The sequence below is a fragment of the Chiloscyllium punctatum genome, chromosome 1, assembly GCF_047496795.1.
Source record: "Chiloscyllium punctatum isolate Juve2018m chromosome 1, sChiPun1.3, whole genome shotgun sequence".
Classification (NCBI taxonomy): Eukaryota; Metazoa; Chordata; class Chondrichthyes; order Orectolobiformes; family Hemiscylliidae; genus Chiloscyllium; species Chiloscyllium punctatum.
In genome coordinates this window covers 93015002-93033267 of record NC_092739.1, presented here as the reverse complement: position 1 = coordinate 93033267, position 18266 = coordinate 93015002, and the positions used below count along the sequence as shown (strand labels likewise).

General features: G+C 40.7%; 1 protein-coding gene across 3 annotated transcripts; it reads right to left on the bottom strand.

Moving 5' to 3' along the window:
* Positions 1–6941: 6941 nt before the first annotated feature.
* Positions 6942–17789, bottom strand: smim15 (small integral membrane protein 15). 3 transcript variants are annotated; one of them, XM_072571053.1, is made up of 2 exons: positions 17691–17789; positions 6942–9169 (listed from the first exon to the last, which is right to left on the bottom strand). In XM_072571053.1, exon 2 carries the CDS (start codon positions 9149–9151, stop codon positions 8927–8929), a length of 225 nt encoding a protein of 74 aa, XP_072427154.1. In that variant the 5' UTR covers positions 9152–9169; positions 17691–17789; the 3' UTR covers positions 6942–8926. The 3 variants fall into 3 exon arrangements, with proteins under 3 accessions (XP_072427154.1, XP_072427165.1, XP_072427175.1); XM_072571064.1 differs by lacking the exon at positions 17691–17789 and adding an exon at positions 17512–17684; XM_072571074.1 differs by lacking the exon at positions 17691–17789 and adding an exon at positions 13824–13846.
* Between the last annotated feature and the right edge of the window lie 477 nt (positions 17790–18266).

Sequence of the window (18266 nt, the reverse complement as noted above, 5' to 3'; positions counted from 1 at the left end):
CAAATTTCACCATCTGCTGGAGTTCAGACCCATGTCCAATGGCAATTTAGCCTGGAGGTCTGGATGACTCGACTGGTGATTGTAATATACTGCTCCATCTCATCCCCAAAGAAATGTTTAGAGTTAGTGACATGATGAATGGATTTCTTCATTGGTAACTGGAACATTAGAACATAGAACAATACAGTACAGGCCCTACAGTCCTCGATGTTGTGCTGACTTTTTTATCCTCCTCTAAGATCAGACTAACCTACATACCCTTTTTGTACTATCTTCCATGTGCCTGTCCAAGAGTAGCTTAAATGTCCCTAATGTATCTGACTCTACTACCCACACCCACCATTCCACACACCCACCACTCTGTAAAGAACCCACCCTTGATATCTCCCCTTAACCTTCCTCCAAACACCTTAAAATTATGCCCCTCATGATAGCTATTTCCGCCATGGGAAAAAGGTCTCTGGCTATCCACTCTATCTATGCCTCTCATCATCTTGTACATCTCTATCAAGTCACCTCTTATCCTTCTTCACCCCAATGAGAAAAGCCCTAGCTCCCTCAACCTTTCTTCATAAGACATGCCCTCCAGTCCAGGCAGCATCCTGGTAAGTCTCCTCTGCACCCTCTCTAAAGTTTCCACATCCTTCCCTACAATGAGGTGACCAGAACTGAACTTATATTCTAAGTGTGGTCTAACCAGGGCTCTATAGAACTGCAGCATAACTTCGTGGCTCTTAAACTCAATCCCCTTGCTAATGACAGCCAACACACCATATGCCTTCTTAATAACCCTATCAAATTTGGGTGGCAACTTTGAGTTATCTATGGACATGGATCCCAAGATCCCTCTGTTCCCACACACTGCCAAGGATCCTGCCTTTAACCCTGTATTCTGTATTCAAATTTGACCTTCCAAAATGAATCACTTCACACTTTTCCAAGTTGAACTCCACCTGCCACCTATCAGCCCAGCCAATTCAACAACCTTCATGTCTTCAGCAAACTTACTGACCCACTCTTCCACTTCCTCATCCAAGTCATTTATAAAAACCGCAAAGTGCAGAGGTCCCAGAACAGATCCCTGTGGAACACCACTGGTCACCAAGTTCTAGGCTGAATACATTCCATCTCCCACCACCCTCTGCCTTCTCTGGGCCAGCCAATTCTGTGTCCAGTCAGCGAGATTTCCTTGTTTCCCATACCTTGTTACTTTCTGAATAAGTCTACCATAGGGAACTTTATCAAACACCTTGCTAAAATCCATGTACACCACATCCACTGCTCTACCTTCAGCAATGTGTTTTGTCACATCCGACAAATTGTTCAGTAAGGTTTGTGAGGTATGACCTGCCCCTCACAAAGCCAAGCTGACTATCTTTAATCAAACTATGGTTTTCCAAGTAATCATAAATCCTTACTCTCAGAATCCTCTCCAATATTTTACCCACCACAGACATGAGACTGACTGGTCTGTAATCCCCAAGATTATCACTATTCACCTTCTTGAACAAGGGAATAACATTTTCAACCCTCCAATCATCTGGCACTACTCCAGTGGATAGTGAGGATGCAAAGATCATTGCAAAAGCCACAGCAATCTCTTCCCTCACTTCCTGTAGTAACCTAAGGTATATCCCGTTAGCCCAGGAATTTTACCTATCCTTATATTTTCAAAATTTCCAGTGCATCCTCCTTCTTAATGTCAACCTGTTCAAGCAGATCAGTCTGTTTCATACTGTACTCAGAAACATCAAGTTCTCTCTCAGTAGTGAATATTGAAGCAATCTGTCTAGATACTGAGCTGTTGGTGAACCTCAAGTGTAGACAGATGATTTTAATTTGGTTTGTTGCTCTTGAACTGCTTGAACAACATTGGACAGGAAGAAATGATATTAAGTTTACAATACAAAGATTCAACAGAAAATCATCACTGTGTAGGGAGAGTAACATGCCACTGATTTTCCGCATAGGGTAAAACTGGCATGTGTTTCATAGGTATTGATGGTGAGGGTGTATTGTATCTTGATGTATGAGATATTTTTTAATCAACATGTTCAGAAATGTTATTATACACTGTTACACACATGTGTGACTTGAACTGGGCCAAGAGGTAGGGACACTACCTCTATATGACAAGAAACCCAACTTAGATATTATATCCTTGGTCCTGGATTAGTGGTGCTGGAAGAGCACAGCAGTTCAGGCAGCATCCAAGTAGCTTTGAAATCGACATTTCGGGCAAAAGCCCTTCATCAGGAATAAAGGCAGTGAGCCGCTTATCTCTCCATGCTTCAGGCTCACTGCCTTTATTCCTGATGAAGGGCTTTTGCCCAAAACGTTGATTTCAAAGCTACTTGGATGCTGCCTGAACTGCTGTGCTCTTCCAGCACCACTAATCCAGAATCTGGTATCCAGTATCTGCAGACATTGTTTTTACCTCTATTATATCCTTGGACCATGATAACTATGGCATTTCCCTTGTCAGCAGTAAGTACAGGGAATGAAGTGTCTGCAGAAGCTCATCACTGAATTTGTGTTGGATTTGGATGGTAGGAACATAAACAATTAGAAGTTTGTATGTTACTCCTTTATGTTCCTGCTCATTAAATATGCTGTGTCTTGGTTCAATCTGTTGGATAATCCTTTTTGTAGTAATTGACTTCTGAGCCATTACACAGTTTAAAGGAATATCAAGACAGAGCCAATATTGGTGTGGCAAGGTGGTTAGCACTACTGCCTCCCAGTATTATGGACCTGGGTTCAATCCCACCCTTGGGTGACTGTCTGTGTGGGTTTCCTCCAGGTGCTCTGATTTCATCTCACAGTTCAAAGATGTGAAGGTTATTGGTCATGCTAAATTGCCTATAATGTTCAGGGATGGAATGGGAAGTCTGGGTGGGATGCTGTTTGTTGGTCAGTGTGGAATCAATGGGCCTTCCACATTATTGAGATTAAGTGAGACCTACAACATGCTTTTCAGCCAATGTTAGTTGCCATTTATTAAGACTTATAACTGTTATCCAGGGTTCAAAACACACAGGAGCAGTGGGGGAACTCATCCTTGAAAACACCAAAAAGATTAACGATGGGCTGTAAAGACCTTTACTTTTTGAATGTAGGTTTGCTCGCTGAGCTGAAAGGTTCATTTCCAGACATTTTGTTACCTTACTAGATAACATCTTCAGTGGACCTCATGGGAAGCAATGCTGAAAATTCCTGTTTTCTATTTATATGTTTGGGTTTCTTTGGGTTGGTAATGTTATTTCCTGTGGTGATGTTATTTCCTGTGGTGAAGTCACTTCCTGTTCCTTTTCTCAGGGGGTAGTAGATGGGGTCTAACTCGATGTGTTTGTTGTGTCCGGTTGGAATACTATGCTTCTTGGAATTCTCATGAGTGTCTTTGTTTGGCTTGTCCTAGGATGGATGTGTTGTCCCAGTCGAAGTGGTGTCCTTCCCCATCTGTATGTGAGGATACTAGTGAGAGAGCGTCGTGTCTTTTTGTGTTCGTGTATCCTGGTGGCTAGCTTTCTGCCTGTTTAATTATATTGTCGTTCCACAAGGGACGATCAGCATCCTTTAAGCTTTACAATATCTTTTACTTCCTGTTGAGCTGTGGAAACTTTAATTTCGAAATGTGATGTTCACATTCAATATGGATGTGCCATCAGTTGAAGATTTGCCAATGAAATTATAGCTGAAAAGCCTCTATAAAATAAAGGAATGGAATGCAATTGATTTCCAGAAGGCATTCCATAACATCTGCATGAAGCAAATCAAAATATTTGAAAAGTTGGCTCAGCATCAATGAAACAGTAATCTACAAGGCTAATCATGTTTTTTTAACTGTTAAGGTCAAAGTTCCACCATACCCTCATGGTTACGCTCTTTTAGGCTTTTTTTTGATTTTCCTGGGAAACATTTTAATGTCTTCCTGGATGCATTGTTCCTAACTAATCACTGTAATCAAAGCAAATGCTTTGTGAATGACGTTTGTTAAAAGTTAAAATCAGGAACAGTGGTAGAGAAACTTCATTTTCGATAATGTTAAGAGAACTACTTTGCAAGTGGATGAAGTTCAACACGGAAAGTTTAAAGTTCAGGAAGAATATGTCTCATCTCGTTAAGGCACCCTGGAACACTTTTTGGTCTAAACAACTTTCAACTTTAATAATCTCATTTCAACTTGCATTTGATCCCAAGGTTTTAAAATGTTTAAAATATCTTGCCATTTGAGTTCATTATTTAACAAATTATTATTACACTCCCTCATCACCCCCTGATTTTGTCTTATTTTATCAATGCAATCCCTGATCATCTTGATTTTGTCTTATTTTATACAAATGGTGATCTCTTTTTAGCCACAGTAATGTTCATTCCAAGTTGAAGGATAGAAATTTAATAGAATTAGAGATATTATCATGAAAGCACAAAACGGGTTTCCTTTGCAACATAATGCTGGTAGCTCAGGTTTAGGGAAGCTGCTAACACTGCAATGTAACTACAAACACTGGGAACTCTGCTTCCTGCATCAACTCTCTTTCTCCTGTCTCTCCCATGTATGGGGGTGGCTCCTCTTTCATTCGTCACCTGTGTCATGCTTCTTTGGAGTAATGTGCTGGAAATTAAGCTCAACTATTTAACAAAAGTTAAAGGTTTTTAAAACAATGCAAAAATCCCCTCTGTACCTGTCTTTCAGACCAAGTTTGACAGAAAGCATAGACCAGGTTTCTGTACTTAACAGGAATTACTATTCATTGTAAGTAAACAGATTCTTGCTACAGGCAAATAATTATGAACCATTGGCAGATAACCCCAGTATTTAAAACTCTAACTCTCTTATAAACCCCCTTAAACAGGGGGAAAAAAAAACACATTAAATGTGATTGATAGAGAAAAACTTGGAGAAGCAGTTCGGTAATCATAAGATTTAATACGATGATTCTTCTGCTAGCTCTTGGCTGTGCTTCTTCATTTTTTATTCTCTGAGTATTTTCTTTGGTTTGCAGGAGGCAAACGTATAATTAGTAAGTCAGAGACCTTTTTATAACTCAGCGTTTACAGCAACTGTTGAAGGAGAAAAGATCTCTAGGCTTGAAAATGGCTTTGACTGCAGAAAACAGAGAGCTCCTGAGCTGATGGAGATCTGAAGGCTTCTCCCTAACTCCAAAAACTTGAACAGTCCCAATCTGTTCAGCTACCTAGGAAACAATCACATAGCTGTTGGTAGGCAGAAGACCATTGTCATCGATAACCAGTCATTAGTCCACAGATCAAACAGCTAGTTGTTGCCAGCTGAATCTCCATTTGTACATACCCTTAGCTCAGCTCATCTGCACCTTCCACAACTGCGTGAACCAGCAGATTAGTCTCGGAAATGACTGCCAGACTACTCAGACCCCTTGGCATCATGGTAGTCCACAAATCCACCAACACACGAAAACAGCAGCAAATGAACTTGAAAGACCCGATGCAGACAATGAGCAAAACTAACATCATTTACAAAATACCATGCAAGGACTGTAACAAACACTACATTCACCTCCACCGCATCTGTTCCCAGGAGGACCAATTCCAATACTGAACAACCCAGATGGCCTCCTTCTTCAAAGAGTGCAATTTCCCCTCAGACGTGGTTGACGATGCTCTCCACCACATCTCCTCCACTTCCCTCTCCTCCGCCCTTGAACCCCGCCCCTCCAATCGCCACCAGGACAGAACCCCACTCATCCTCACCTACCACCCCACCAACCTCCAGCTATATCGTATCATCCTTTGTCATTTCTGCCACCTCCAAACAGACCCCACCACCCAGGATATATTTCCCTTCCCTCCCCTATCAGCATCCCGGAAAGACCAATCCCTCCGCAACTCCCTCGTTAGATCCACACCTGCCCACCAACCCAACCTCCACTCCCGGTACCTTCCCCTGCAACCGCAAGAAATGCAAAACTTGCGCCCACACCTCCCCCTTCATTTCCCTCCAAAGGTCCCAAGGGATCCTTCCATATCCATCTCAAATTCACCTGCACCTCCACACACATCATTTACTGCATCCGCTGCACCCGATGTGGCCTCCTCTACCTTGGGGAGGCAGGCCACCTACGTGTGTAACATTTCAGAGAACACCTCTGGGACACCCGCACCAACCAACCCAACCGCCCCGTGGCTGAACACTTTAACTGCCACCATCCCCCCCACTCCGCCAAGGACATGCAGGTCCTTGGCCTCCTCCATCGCCAGACTATGACAACACGACATCTGGAGGAAGAGCGCTTCATCTTCGGCCTAGGAACCCTCCAACCACAAGGGATGAATGCAGATTTCTCCAGCTTTCTCATTTCCCCTCCCCCCACCTTTCCTCAGTCCCAGTTCTCAGACTCAGCACCACCTTCTTGATTGCAATCTTCTTCCTGACGTTTCCGGCACAACACCCTCACCTTAACCGCCTTCCACCTATCGCATTCCCAACACCCCTCCTCCCTACCTTTTATCTGAGCCTGCTTGGCACACCCTCCTCATTCCTGAAGAAGGGCTTATGTCAGAAACGTCAATTCTCCTGTTCCTTTAATGCTGCCTGACCTGCTGCGCTTTTCCAGCAACATATTTTTATGCTCTGATCTCCAGCATCTGCAGTCCTCACTTTCTCCTGAAGGATGAAGAGGCCTACTTTTGGATAATGCATCACTGTAGGAAGTAATTTCCTTACTACTAAATAATATCGAATGGATGTACAGGGATAAACTGCGGCAAATTGCTGAGTCTTTAGCAACACTTCCAAAACCTGTTAGTCAGAAAATAGGATACAGGCAGCCAATTGTATGTCCCTAACATTAATGTAACTTCAATTGCACTGCAGGAAAACCCTAAAATGTGCCTCCCAGCAATTTAGTTATTTGCCACACTAACTACAGAAAATAGCATACTAGTTTGTCAACAAAAGCTGAGAGTAAGCAATAATTGGCAGATTTAATCAGCAATGGCTGTAGCTCAAGAATGAAAGAAAATAAAGTATTTGATTAACTGATGCTAATTCATGAAGACATACATTCACATGACTTGAGTGACAGCATCAACGCCAACATTTGTTGCTTGACCCTAACAGCTAATGATGAATTTGATCCACATTCATAAGTTATTACAGTCCAGGAACTAGAGGAAGGGATTCCCAGGTTATGGTCTAGTGACAAAGGAAAAAACCATGATAGCTCCAAACTAAGCTGATTTGAGAGTGTTCCCATCTGTCTGCTGCCATTGTTCTACAAGGTGACAGAGGTTGGAAGCTGTTAGAGCGAATGACTCCCTTTGCCACCAAGGTAGCATTTGAAAGATTGAAGCTTCTAAGAACCCTAGAAAAATAGAAATCAAAAATTTGCAGTAGTAAGAATTGCACCTCACACAAGGGAAGATGGCTAGAAGCAAATCATTCCAGTCCAATAACTACGTGGGAAACCTTCTCTTATGATGTGGCTTAAGCCCAACCATTACCATTGGCCCTCTGCTGATTGAAGGTCAGTAATGGGAATATTCTCCTAACGATTGCAGAGAGTTAATTGTTATATTAAAATTGTTGTGATTGGTATAGAACTCTAAGATTAGAGTAAAGCGTTTTGGTCTCAGTTAATTACAAATTCCTACCATTTTTTGCTCAGCCATAGACTAATGATAAATTCCAGCACAGGTTACTGGCAAAAGCTGTGCTGGTACAGTTATCAGCTAGCATATTTGGTAATAGAAATATAAAATGTTGGAAATACTCAGCAGGTCTGGGGGGATCTATGAGCACGGAATCTTGACATTTAAGATCAATAACCTTTCCTGAAATGTTTTTCTCCATTGCTACTACCAAACCTGCAAATATTGCCTGTCTTTTCCAGATTATTTTTTATAACATTTCCAGTAATTGCAGAATTAACATTTTATAAGATAAAGCAGGTTTAGTGTAAGTGGTAAGTAATTAAAAGTTTAAGGAATTAAAGTACAGTAATTAAAGTTTGATATGCATCACACATTAGCAGCACTCTAGTGCCATCACATTTATAATAAACACAGATTCATAACATCTTTAGAGCTTATGTAGATATTCCCTTTTGCAATGTACAATGCCTCCACAAAGCATACTAATGAGTGATGCCATTAACAATCAACAAAGCAACATTCAATTCATGCCATTCAACAGACCTTTTAACAATTTTTACAGTATATAAGGTACTATTTAATTCGGAGCATGGAGAAACTAAAGAGCACCACCTGCTTAGAAAATTATTTGGCAAAAATTCTGTTTTGAGAGAGCAGCTTGCAACATTTTTATAACATTACATGCAAGTGGTGTAATGCTGACATGTAAAACAATGTACTTCATATTGGTTATTAGCTAATAAAAATACCACAGACTTTCATCTGAAAATGGTTTTGCTATGCAAAATAATTATTAAATAAAAGGGTTGCAGGTTTTTCCCTTCCTCGATATTATTTTGTAACTGTGAATTAAATCCAATCAATAACTGTTCAGGTTCTTAGCAAAATAGAATTCAATATAAATTAGAGGTTATTTTTCAATTCAGAAACAGTAACCTTATATTGACTCACAAACATTATTTTTATCAATGTATTAATATATTGATTTCAGTGCAGTGATTCAATACACTTTCATAATCACAAGATTACAGGTTTTATGAAACAGGAATGAGAATGTACATTTCGAATAGGAAGTAGAAAATGTAAAGCATTAATGGAAGTTTTTATCCCAATATTAAAGAATATCATAAAAACCCAAAACTTGAAATATTAGAAGCACATTTCCAATGAAACAGTTAGTGAATTATGGTGCCATCCTTGGGAAGTTATTGTACAATATAACCACAATTGTTAAAGATGAAAAACAAGCTGCATTTTTGTTCATGAGGAGGAATGTCTCCTGGTTGTATGTTCAATCCTTTTTTGGTCTTTTTGCTTTATTAATATTTTCTTGACGCTTTTGTTTCTTCTTCTGTTCTCGATCTCTGGCCTCAATCATTTTTGCCAGTTTCCACGAAAGCACTGCACTTGCTAAGAACAGTGGGGTTAGTGCCAATATAACTGTTGAAAGGAATCCATATGGGTCTTTTGCAGCCCATTCGACAATATACTCTGCCCAGCTTCTGATGTCCAACATTCTTGTTTACACAACAACCTGGAAAAGTAAAGCATTGCATTTGATTTAATGCAAATACTCACTTCGAGAGTACACTTTTTCCACATTTTATTTTTTTAAATACACCCTTCGTCGAGCAATTCTAAAAGCTAATTTTTGTAATGTTGCACTACGGAGAGATGCTGATAACAATTCGCTGCATTCACTGAAGCCAAAGAAACAAGTGTGAATATCACCAAAACCAGGGTTCAAGCCTGGAAAACTCAATACTACCCAGATCTGCAACAGGAAAAGCACACCACATTTGTGGTGAGCAACTTCATAAGGAATCACACTTGCATTGAGTCAAGTGTTCATGTGCGAGCATTCCTGTTGCCTGATCAATTAACATGAATTCAGAAAATAAAAAGTAGGTCCTACGGAGAGCTTTAGGGGAAGTACTTCAAGTCCAACAAAATATCTCATAAGCTATGAGCTAATCAGTGAATGGAGCCCAGCTTTTCTTGAATGCAGGTACCCTGTTAGAAGGGCATGTGTACATCAAGGTATAGTGAGAGCAGCACAAGGCAGGTATGTCATCACAGAATTGTCACAGCACAAAAAGAAACCAATCAGTCCAATATGCCTGCAGTGGTTCTATTCCCGAGGCAATCCCCTGCTTTAACGTCCCCTTATCTCTGAACATCATTTCTACCCAAATAATCTTCCAATGCCCATTTAAATTCCTCAATTGAGTGTGCTTTTACCACATTTCTAAGGAGGTACATTTCATACCTAAAGTAAATTTGCCATAAGCCAAGAGGATCATTGTCCCACTCTTTCATTAAGACATAGATGACTGGTGTTGAGTTTAACATGAGGGTCACCACATTTCAGGCATGGGATGATGTTGGGAAGGCAAGACCTGCATAATAACTTTAGCTGGTGAGAGAATTGAACCCATACTGTTGGCATCACTCTACATCGCAAACCAGCCGTCCAGGCAACTGAGTTAACCAACTCAATAACTACACATTGAGAGGGGCAGTTTTCTTCGCCACCACCCCCCACCCCACCGTCATCACTCCTGCTTTCTTTGCAAATCACTTTGAAATCTCTGTCCTTTTTGTTTTAAAAGCAGCAGGAACAGCTTCTCCTTATTTACCCGGTCCAGCTCACACCGGATTTAGAAACTCTTTCAAATCTCCTCTTGGCCTTCTCCCCAAGGGGAATAGTCCCAACTTCTTCAATCTAAACTCACAACTGAAGTCAAACATAATTTATTAGATTACCGCATTTTTAATTTGCATTTTGGTTTTAAGTCTATATATCCTAATTTCAAAACTTCAACTTAACTTTTTTAAATAAACAGCACTAAAACCTAAGTTAACTCATATCATTGTTTGTTTCTCCCAATCTGTTCCCAATAGTGCTGATTCAATGTAACGTTGATGTGGAGGGCTGGCAGTCCAGGATTCAAATGTATGATTTGTGCAGTCACCCACTGGAGTGGTTATGTATATACACTGTTTAAGAAAAACCTTGTCCTACCAACTTCCTATAGCCAAATTTAAAATGACAGGAGAGATATGGAACTTCACTTCAGTTGGAAGATGAGAAGCTAAGATTGCTCCCCTTGGAGCAGAGAAAAATTTTAATATAGGTTTTATGAAGAGTAATGATTGGGTAAATATTGAGAAACTTCTTCTGATAGCACAGTTGCCAAACAGAGGACACAGAGTTTAGCAAATCAACAAAAGGACCAGAGGGAGAGCACACCCTGCAAAAATTGATCTCCAGTTTTGCTGGTAGAGAAAGGAATTGTGAAAATTAAAACATAAATGTTGCTTACTGCATGGCCAATCGCAAGATATGTCTGAAGGTCATGAACAATCCAAATTTAACATTGAACTGGCTCTTTTGATTTACAAATAATATTATTGACAAATATTAGGTTAATGACTTTTTGTTATTTGTGACAGCAATGCTACCACAGTAAACTAAAAATTCATTATTATTTATTGGATTCTAAAGGACAGTGCTGTGGGCTGTTATCCAATCCTTTCAAGTAGAGTTCCTTTGCTAGTATTTCAAGGAAATGGTAGGAGCTAGGCATTCAGTTTGTCAGAAACGTCATTAAATGTTAGTCATATATTTTAAAAGTCAGCTAAATTTACAATGGCCTTTACATTATTATTTCTCTCTGAAATCTAGCCAATGTTAACTAATCATAATATGAACTGAATCTACAGATCATATCATAATATCCCAACAACAGGTTGTTTTGACTGAGCACCTCTACTAATGCTATCCACACCCTCACTGATATTCACAGTCAAACTGGTTCCTAGCTATAATATGGAGCATCATTAAAACAGATACTCTGGGGGTGGGGGGGGGGGGGGGGGGGGGAAGAGAAAAAAAAAGGAGGGAGGTAATTGGTGAGGTTTCTGCTGGAATACACAGTGTCCCGTTCTAGTCGCCCAGTTATAGGAAGGATACTATTAAGCTGGAGAGAGTTCAGAAGAGATTTACCAGGATGTTGCCAGGTATGGAAGGTTTGAGTTATAAAGATAGGCTTGGACTTTTTTTTAAATTGGAGCGTAGGAGTTGAGAGGTGACCTGATAGAAGTTTATAAAATAATGACAGGTATAGATAGAGTTGATGGTCGTCGGCTTTTCCCTAAGATGTGGAATTTCAAGACTAGGGGGCACATCTTTAAAGAGAGGAAAGAGATTTAAAAAAGACATGAGGCAAACTTTTTACATGAGGATGGTTTGCTTGTGGAATGAACTTGCTGAGGAAGCGGCGGATGCCACTGTATATAACAGTGTTTAAAAGACATTTGGATAAGTACATGAATAGGAAAGGTCTGGAGGGATATGGGTCAAGAACAGGCAGATGGGACCAGTTTGGTTTGGGATTACATTTGCCAGTGACTGGCTGGACCGAAAGGTCTGTTTCCGTGCTGTATGACTCCATAAAAGCTTCAAATAACTGAAGAAATTTGCAAAAATAAACTATTTCAAATTATTTATGTCAATGCACTCCTGATTGGTCTCCCATGTCCGACTCTGTTCAGTTTTGAGGTCATCCAAAACCCCTATTGCTTGGCTTGATTTTCAAATTATTATGTTTATTTCAAAGCATTCCAAGGTTTGGTCCCTCCCTGATTCTCTCATCCCCTCGAAAACTTCTGTGCTTCTCTGGCTGCTTGTGCATTCCCAATCATAACTCCACAATTGGTGTCTTCAGCTGCCATGGCCCCAACATCTGGAATCCCTCCCCTTATTTCAGCACCCCACTTTCTTCCTTTAAAGCACACCTTCAAACCTATTTGACCAAGCTTTGGGTCATCTGACATAATATCTCTAATGTGGCTCTGTTTATATTTTAAATTTATAATACTACTGTGAACCATCCGGAACATTTCATAGCATTAAAATGTAACATAAAAATGTAAACTGTTGTTCATTTAAGACGGCAGATATTATTTCATTCAACCAATGAGGATGGATTTCACAGCATTAATGGTCAGAGTGTGAAACGCAGTTTGCTTTAAGGTCCAAGCAGATAAGCTTTAAAGTTGTGGAGTGGGTGATATTCATCGGACTTCTTGATTTCAGAGTTGACCTTTTCCCAGTGGTGTTTTTTGTACAGGACAAGTGTCCATCAGGCAAAGGCAGAAGCCAACATCTGTGCTAAATTATAGATTTACCATAAAACTTTTCTAAATCTTGTTAAGTCTTTTCCTGCCTAACTAACCATATGGCCCAGTATGAAACACTTATTATCCATTAAACTTAAGATAATTTCTTCAATTTTTGTTCAATTATTTTCAAGAAAAATCAGAAAAATTATACACTACTGAAAGAGGCCATGTGGTCCTGCACATGGTAAAGCCTTCCAATCACCCCACATGCTTTCCGTAAGATCTCACAAAATGGACTTTTCTTTGAAATAGAGGATATCCAAGTCAACTGTCATTTGCAAACAAACTATTCCTTCCATTTGTACACCCTTTATAGATGAACTTGATCAGATTACCTAAAAAGGCAACATCTTTACTTAAAAATATAAAATAAATGCACTTCAGAAAGATGCACTCCAGGCGAGCTAATTTAATCAATGCGCCAGGCTGTTAACATTCTCTCTTTTGTGCACTTACACACCTCCCCATCAATAAAACTCGATCCTTCTTTTCACCCAGCTAGCAAATGCACTCACTGTTGAGGTGAAGTGGCCTTCGTCACTTGGTCTTCCTACCACTACCACCCCCATGTCAGCCCCTCCAGAGAAGCTGCTTCGGTTACTTTGAGGTAGGCTTAGTGGAGCCCAGATCAGTTTGAATCATCAGTTTCTCCTCCCATGAGGTGAGATGTTTAGTTACTGTGAGGCATCCCTGAAGAGCATATTGTGTGGGGGCCATGGCATCCCATGTCAGCTTTTCTCTCCCTTGAGGCAAGATGTTCAACAGCCGAGAGTTAACCCAGCTGGCATCCATTTGTGAACTGACAAAACATATCACACGTGGCTAGACTCAAATCGCACGCAGCAGAGGGATTCAACCCCATATGATTTTAAAGCTAACACCACGTCTGCTATACAGCCAAGATTTGTTTTCCATTGGGATTACAAAAATGGCAAAGGTATACTTTAATACATGAATGATCCCTTATAAAGGACTTCTGTACTTTTATTTCTAATATTTACCTTATTATAAATTATCAGGAACCCAGCTGTGCATTTAGCTTGCTGAGAACATGGTAACGAAAGTCTGTGAGCGTAAGAAAATATTTTAAAAATTGGAGTAGGACTAAACTACATGGCCACTCGGAGCACATTTTATTCGTGATTAAGATTGTAGCTGGTCTTTCACCTCAACTCCACTTCCCTGGCTGACCCTCATAACTATCAATGCTTACCATTTTCGCATTGAGGAATCCCTTGAATAGAGAATTCAGGTGAAGGAATTTCTCCTCATCTGAAACCAAAACAACCAATCCCTTCGACTAAAACTAGTTCTAGGTTCTCAAGTTGCCGGAACCAGCCTCTTAACACAAGTTTATTCTATTTGATCTCTCATACAAAAACCCTTTCATCCTAGCAATCAATCTAATGAACCTTTGTTACACTTCCTCATTCACCTTTGAATCCTCCCACTTCCTTCAAACCAAAGAGGTAGCTATGGGCACCCGCACTGACCCCAGCTATGCCTGGCTCTTCCACATAGAACAGTCCATCTTCCGCAGTTACACCGGCATCATTCCGCAACTTTTCCTCCGCTACATTGATGAATGTTATTGGCACCACTTCGTGCTCCCATGAGGAGGCTGAAAATTTCAACTTCACTAACACCTTACACCCTGACCTCAAGTTCACCTGGGCCATCTCGAACACCTCTCTCCTCCTCCTGGACCTCGCTGTCTCCATTTCTGGCAACCGACTCAACACGGACATCTATTTCAAACCTTCCTCATTTACCTTCTTAATCCATATTAACTTTATGCAAGAAGCCAAAAAGGTACCCAAATTCCCTTGGGCATCAATGTCTAATCGTTTTTTACCATTACAAAAACATTTTTTCTTCTGTTGCTTCACATTTCCCCAGCTCTGCCAGTTTAAGTCCACTCACTTAAGACAACTTTATTCCTTTGCAGAATCTTTACATGCTCCTCTCAGCTAACATCCGCACCTACTTTTGTTAACAAAATTAGATTATACTCAGCCCCTGAATTTATCTAAGATAGTAAAACAGACTGAATAGCTGAGGACCCAGCACTGATCGTGTCACTCCAGTCATATCATATCAACTGAAAATGATCCAATTATTCCAATTTCCTGCTTTTGTTCTTTCAACCAACTTTCCACAATGGTAATGTATTATCTTCAAACCCTTGAACATTAATATTGTGCAAAAACCTGTCACGTAGCACCTTACTGAATGCTTCTGAAAATCCACTGGTTTCTCATCATCCAACCAGTTTGTTACATCCTCAAAAAATTCTGTTTTCCTTTCAAAAGCAAAGTGCCAAACAGCCTACTTCTCCTAATCGAAAGTTCCCCTACAAAATGTTGACTCTTATTTTTGTTTGTATCCTGTTTTGACTTTCACAATACAATATTCCAGCATTTTCCTTGCAGGTGATGCCAGTTTCCTATTATCTGTCTCCTTCTTTCTCAAAAACCAGAGTTCTGTGGCAACTTTTAATCCAGTGTGACTTTCCAGAACCTATGCCAAAACCAAAACTGACCACGAAAACACAAGTGAGCCATAGCATGCAGACGACTACAGGGTCATTGATCACAGCGTTCCAGGTTTTAAAGACATGCTCAACCTCTTCAATTCTGCATTCAGGAAATAACAATACTTAATCTAAAATAAGCCACAAAAAGCAAATTGAGGAAAAGAAAACAAGATAGTGAATTTAAGAGACAGAAAATGTAAAGCAAAATAATTACATATGCAACAATAATTAAATCCTAAAGGAATGGGAATACATGCTTGTAAAAATCAAACCACCAGGGCCAGGGGGGCTAATTGACAGTGAGTAATAATATTCACATCATTAAAAATTGACTTTAGAATATGATAACCATGCACCCTTCACATTGTTTAATCCTGAGCCTATAGGTAAGTTGTCACTGTTGCAAAGATTGTAGAAGAGCAAGGTAAATTGGATAAAAACTTCCTGATTTCCATGTTTATCTGCAAATATGCAGGCACTAAATGCTGCTGTAAAATTTTCTCAAGTGGTCAGTGCTGATAACTTTCTATTAATCCCGATGCAAAGTAAATTTGATTTGATTTATTTATTGTCATGTGTATCTTGTTTCAAAAGAAGTGTTGTATAGTGTCACTACTCTCCAGCACCATTTTAAAACACAAAACTAAAACAGAGAATATAAAGGCAAAAAACTGAGAAAAGAAAGAAAGAAAAAAAGTGTCCAATTTTACAGTCCTTCTTGTTAAGTGCTCCGCCATGAACCATGTGCCTGGTGAGTCCCCTTTTGCCGTGTCACCAGCGTCATCTCGCCTCCACCTGACACACTTGCCACCATGAGTCCTCAATGAATCTCACTAATACAGACACCAATGCCAAGTACCACTCCTGCCCAAATTCAGCTCCAACACTGCTAGGAGCCCACTGAGTCCACCTAGCCAATGCAGTCGCTGCCACCAGGTCTCATACTGGGCCCAAACTGGCCTCCATGAAAGCAGGTACCACAGGAACCTAAACTCACCTCCATCACAGCAGCCATGAGTCAGCACTAGGACCACCTAAAACACAGAAGCCGCCAGGAACCCAAACTTGCCTCTGATGCTGCTATGAATCTGAGCTGGGCCTACTTGCCACCAAGCTCTTCACGAAGAGGTACGTTAAAATAAAAAGAGCAAAAAAAAATGAAAAAAGCAAATGGAGCAGACAAACCACAGGCTCAGAAGCACTACTCCACTGCCATCTTACTAGATGCTGTATAGGAAATTTTAAATATTTAAATATTAAATATGATATGTTTATACTGCAAAAGCAATTCAGGTCATTTGAATTATCAACTAGAATGTTCCCAGTTTTACATGTACTGCAGTTGAATACGACAGCATAGCCTTATCAAATGATCAAGGCAGTGAAGCTCTTATTTCATCAATAACATTTGACTGGATTTGCTATGAATTCATATGAGACAATACCAACTCCAATCAACTATTCATCCTTTAAATTTATTTAAGTCATAGGTGATCTGTACTTCAATTTCATCTTCCTACTTTTGCTCTACATGTCTCAATGCTCCAGCTTACAGAAAAAACCCACAAATCTCAAAGTATACTATCTTGAAAATGTCAATTAACTTAGTATCCAGACTGCTGGGGAGCATTTCAAATTTCCAGTACCCTACGTTTGGAAAATATGCTCCTGATTTCACTCTTAAAAAGCTTAATTCCAAGTTTTGAAGAATTTGTAATCAAAATGCCAACTCAGGCTCGCTCTTAACTCAGACCTGCTGAGTTTCTCCAGCATGCTGTTGATTTTATTTCAAATTTCCAGCAGATGTCAATTCTGATCCGTGCCCCCACTCCTAATTATGTTGTGGCCAAGATTACAGGTTACCCAGCATCGTCCAGACCAGTGAGCAAACACCTGAACTTTGAGATGTCTTCCCAATTGAAACTTCAATCCAGCTCCCATTTTTCTTTTAAATTGGAGAGCGATTCTCTCTCCTTCTCTCGCTCAGCCCACACCCATCAGGTTCAACCTGAAGTGATGCCACATCCTCCACAACAACAACAACAACAACACTTTCTGAAGAGAGATCCCTGAAACATTATTTCTCTCCCCACAGATGGTATCACACCTGCTGGGTATTCCCAGCACTTTGTCTGCTTTAAAAACAAAAACACCTTCCTTGGATCCAGCCTCAGCTAATCCTCGCTTCTCCCTGCCGGAGCTGCCCTGGCTCTTGGCCCCGGGGGCCCCGGGGGCCCCGCCGGCCTCGGCGTGACCTCGTAGCCTAGAGGCCCCGTGCGGGGTCCACCCCACGGTCCCCTCGCGTCCTCCCTCTCTCGCCTCCAGCTCTCACCTTCAGCCACCGGAACAACAGCGAACACCGCCTCTGCCACGCATGCGTACACGACCGCGCCCACCGGAAGTAGAAGCCGGGGATCCACGTGCGGCACGGGCCGGGGGGTGGGGGGTCAGAGGTCACTGGTGCAGCTGACCTCCAACAAGGACTACATTCAGTGTTGGCAAATGGAAAACACAATGCAGAGCAGTGCCAGTTGCTGCAGTAGTGATTACAGCACAAGGACAATTTGTAACACACGATCTCAGCAGAACAATAGAATTATCAGTGAATTCTAGAGTGATAATAAAAAGGCATTTGGCACCCCTGCCTGCATTGAGTCATAGAGTAATACAGCACAGAAATAGACCCTTCGGATTGGTCAGTGCATTGGGTACAGGACATTGGCGAGGCCACTTTTAGAATATTGTGTTCAATTCTGGTCACCCTGCTAAAGAAAGTGGTGCTAAAAGAAAGTTGTTATTAAATTTTAAAGGATTCAGAAAAGATTTATGAGGATGTTGCTGGGTTTGGAGGGTTGGAGTTATGGCATGAGGCTGAATAGGCCTCAGGATGTGTATATGAATAGGAGGG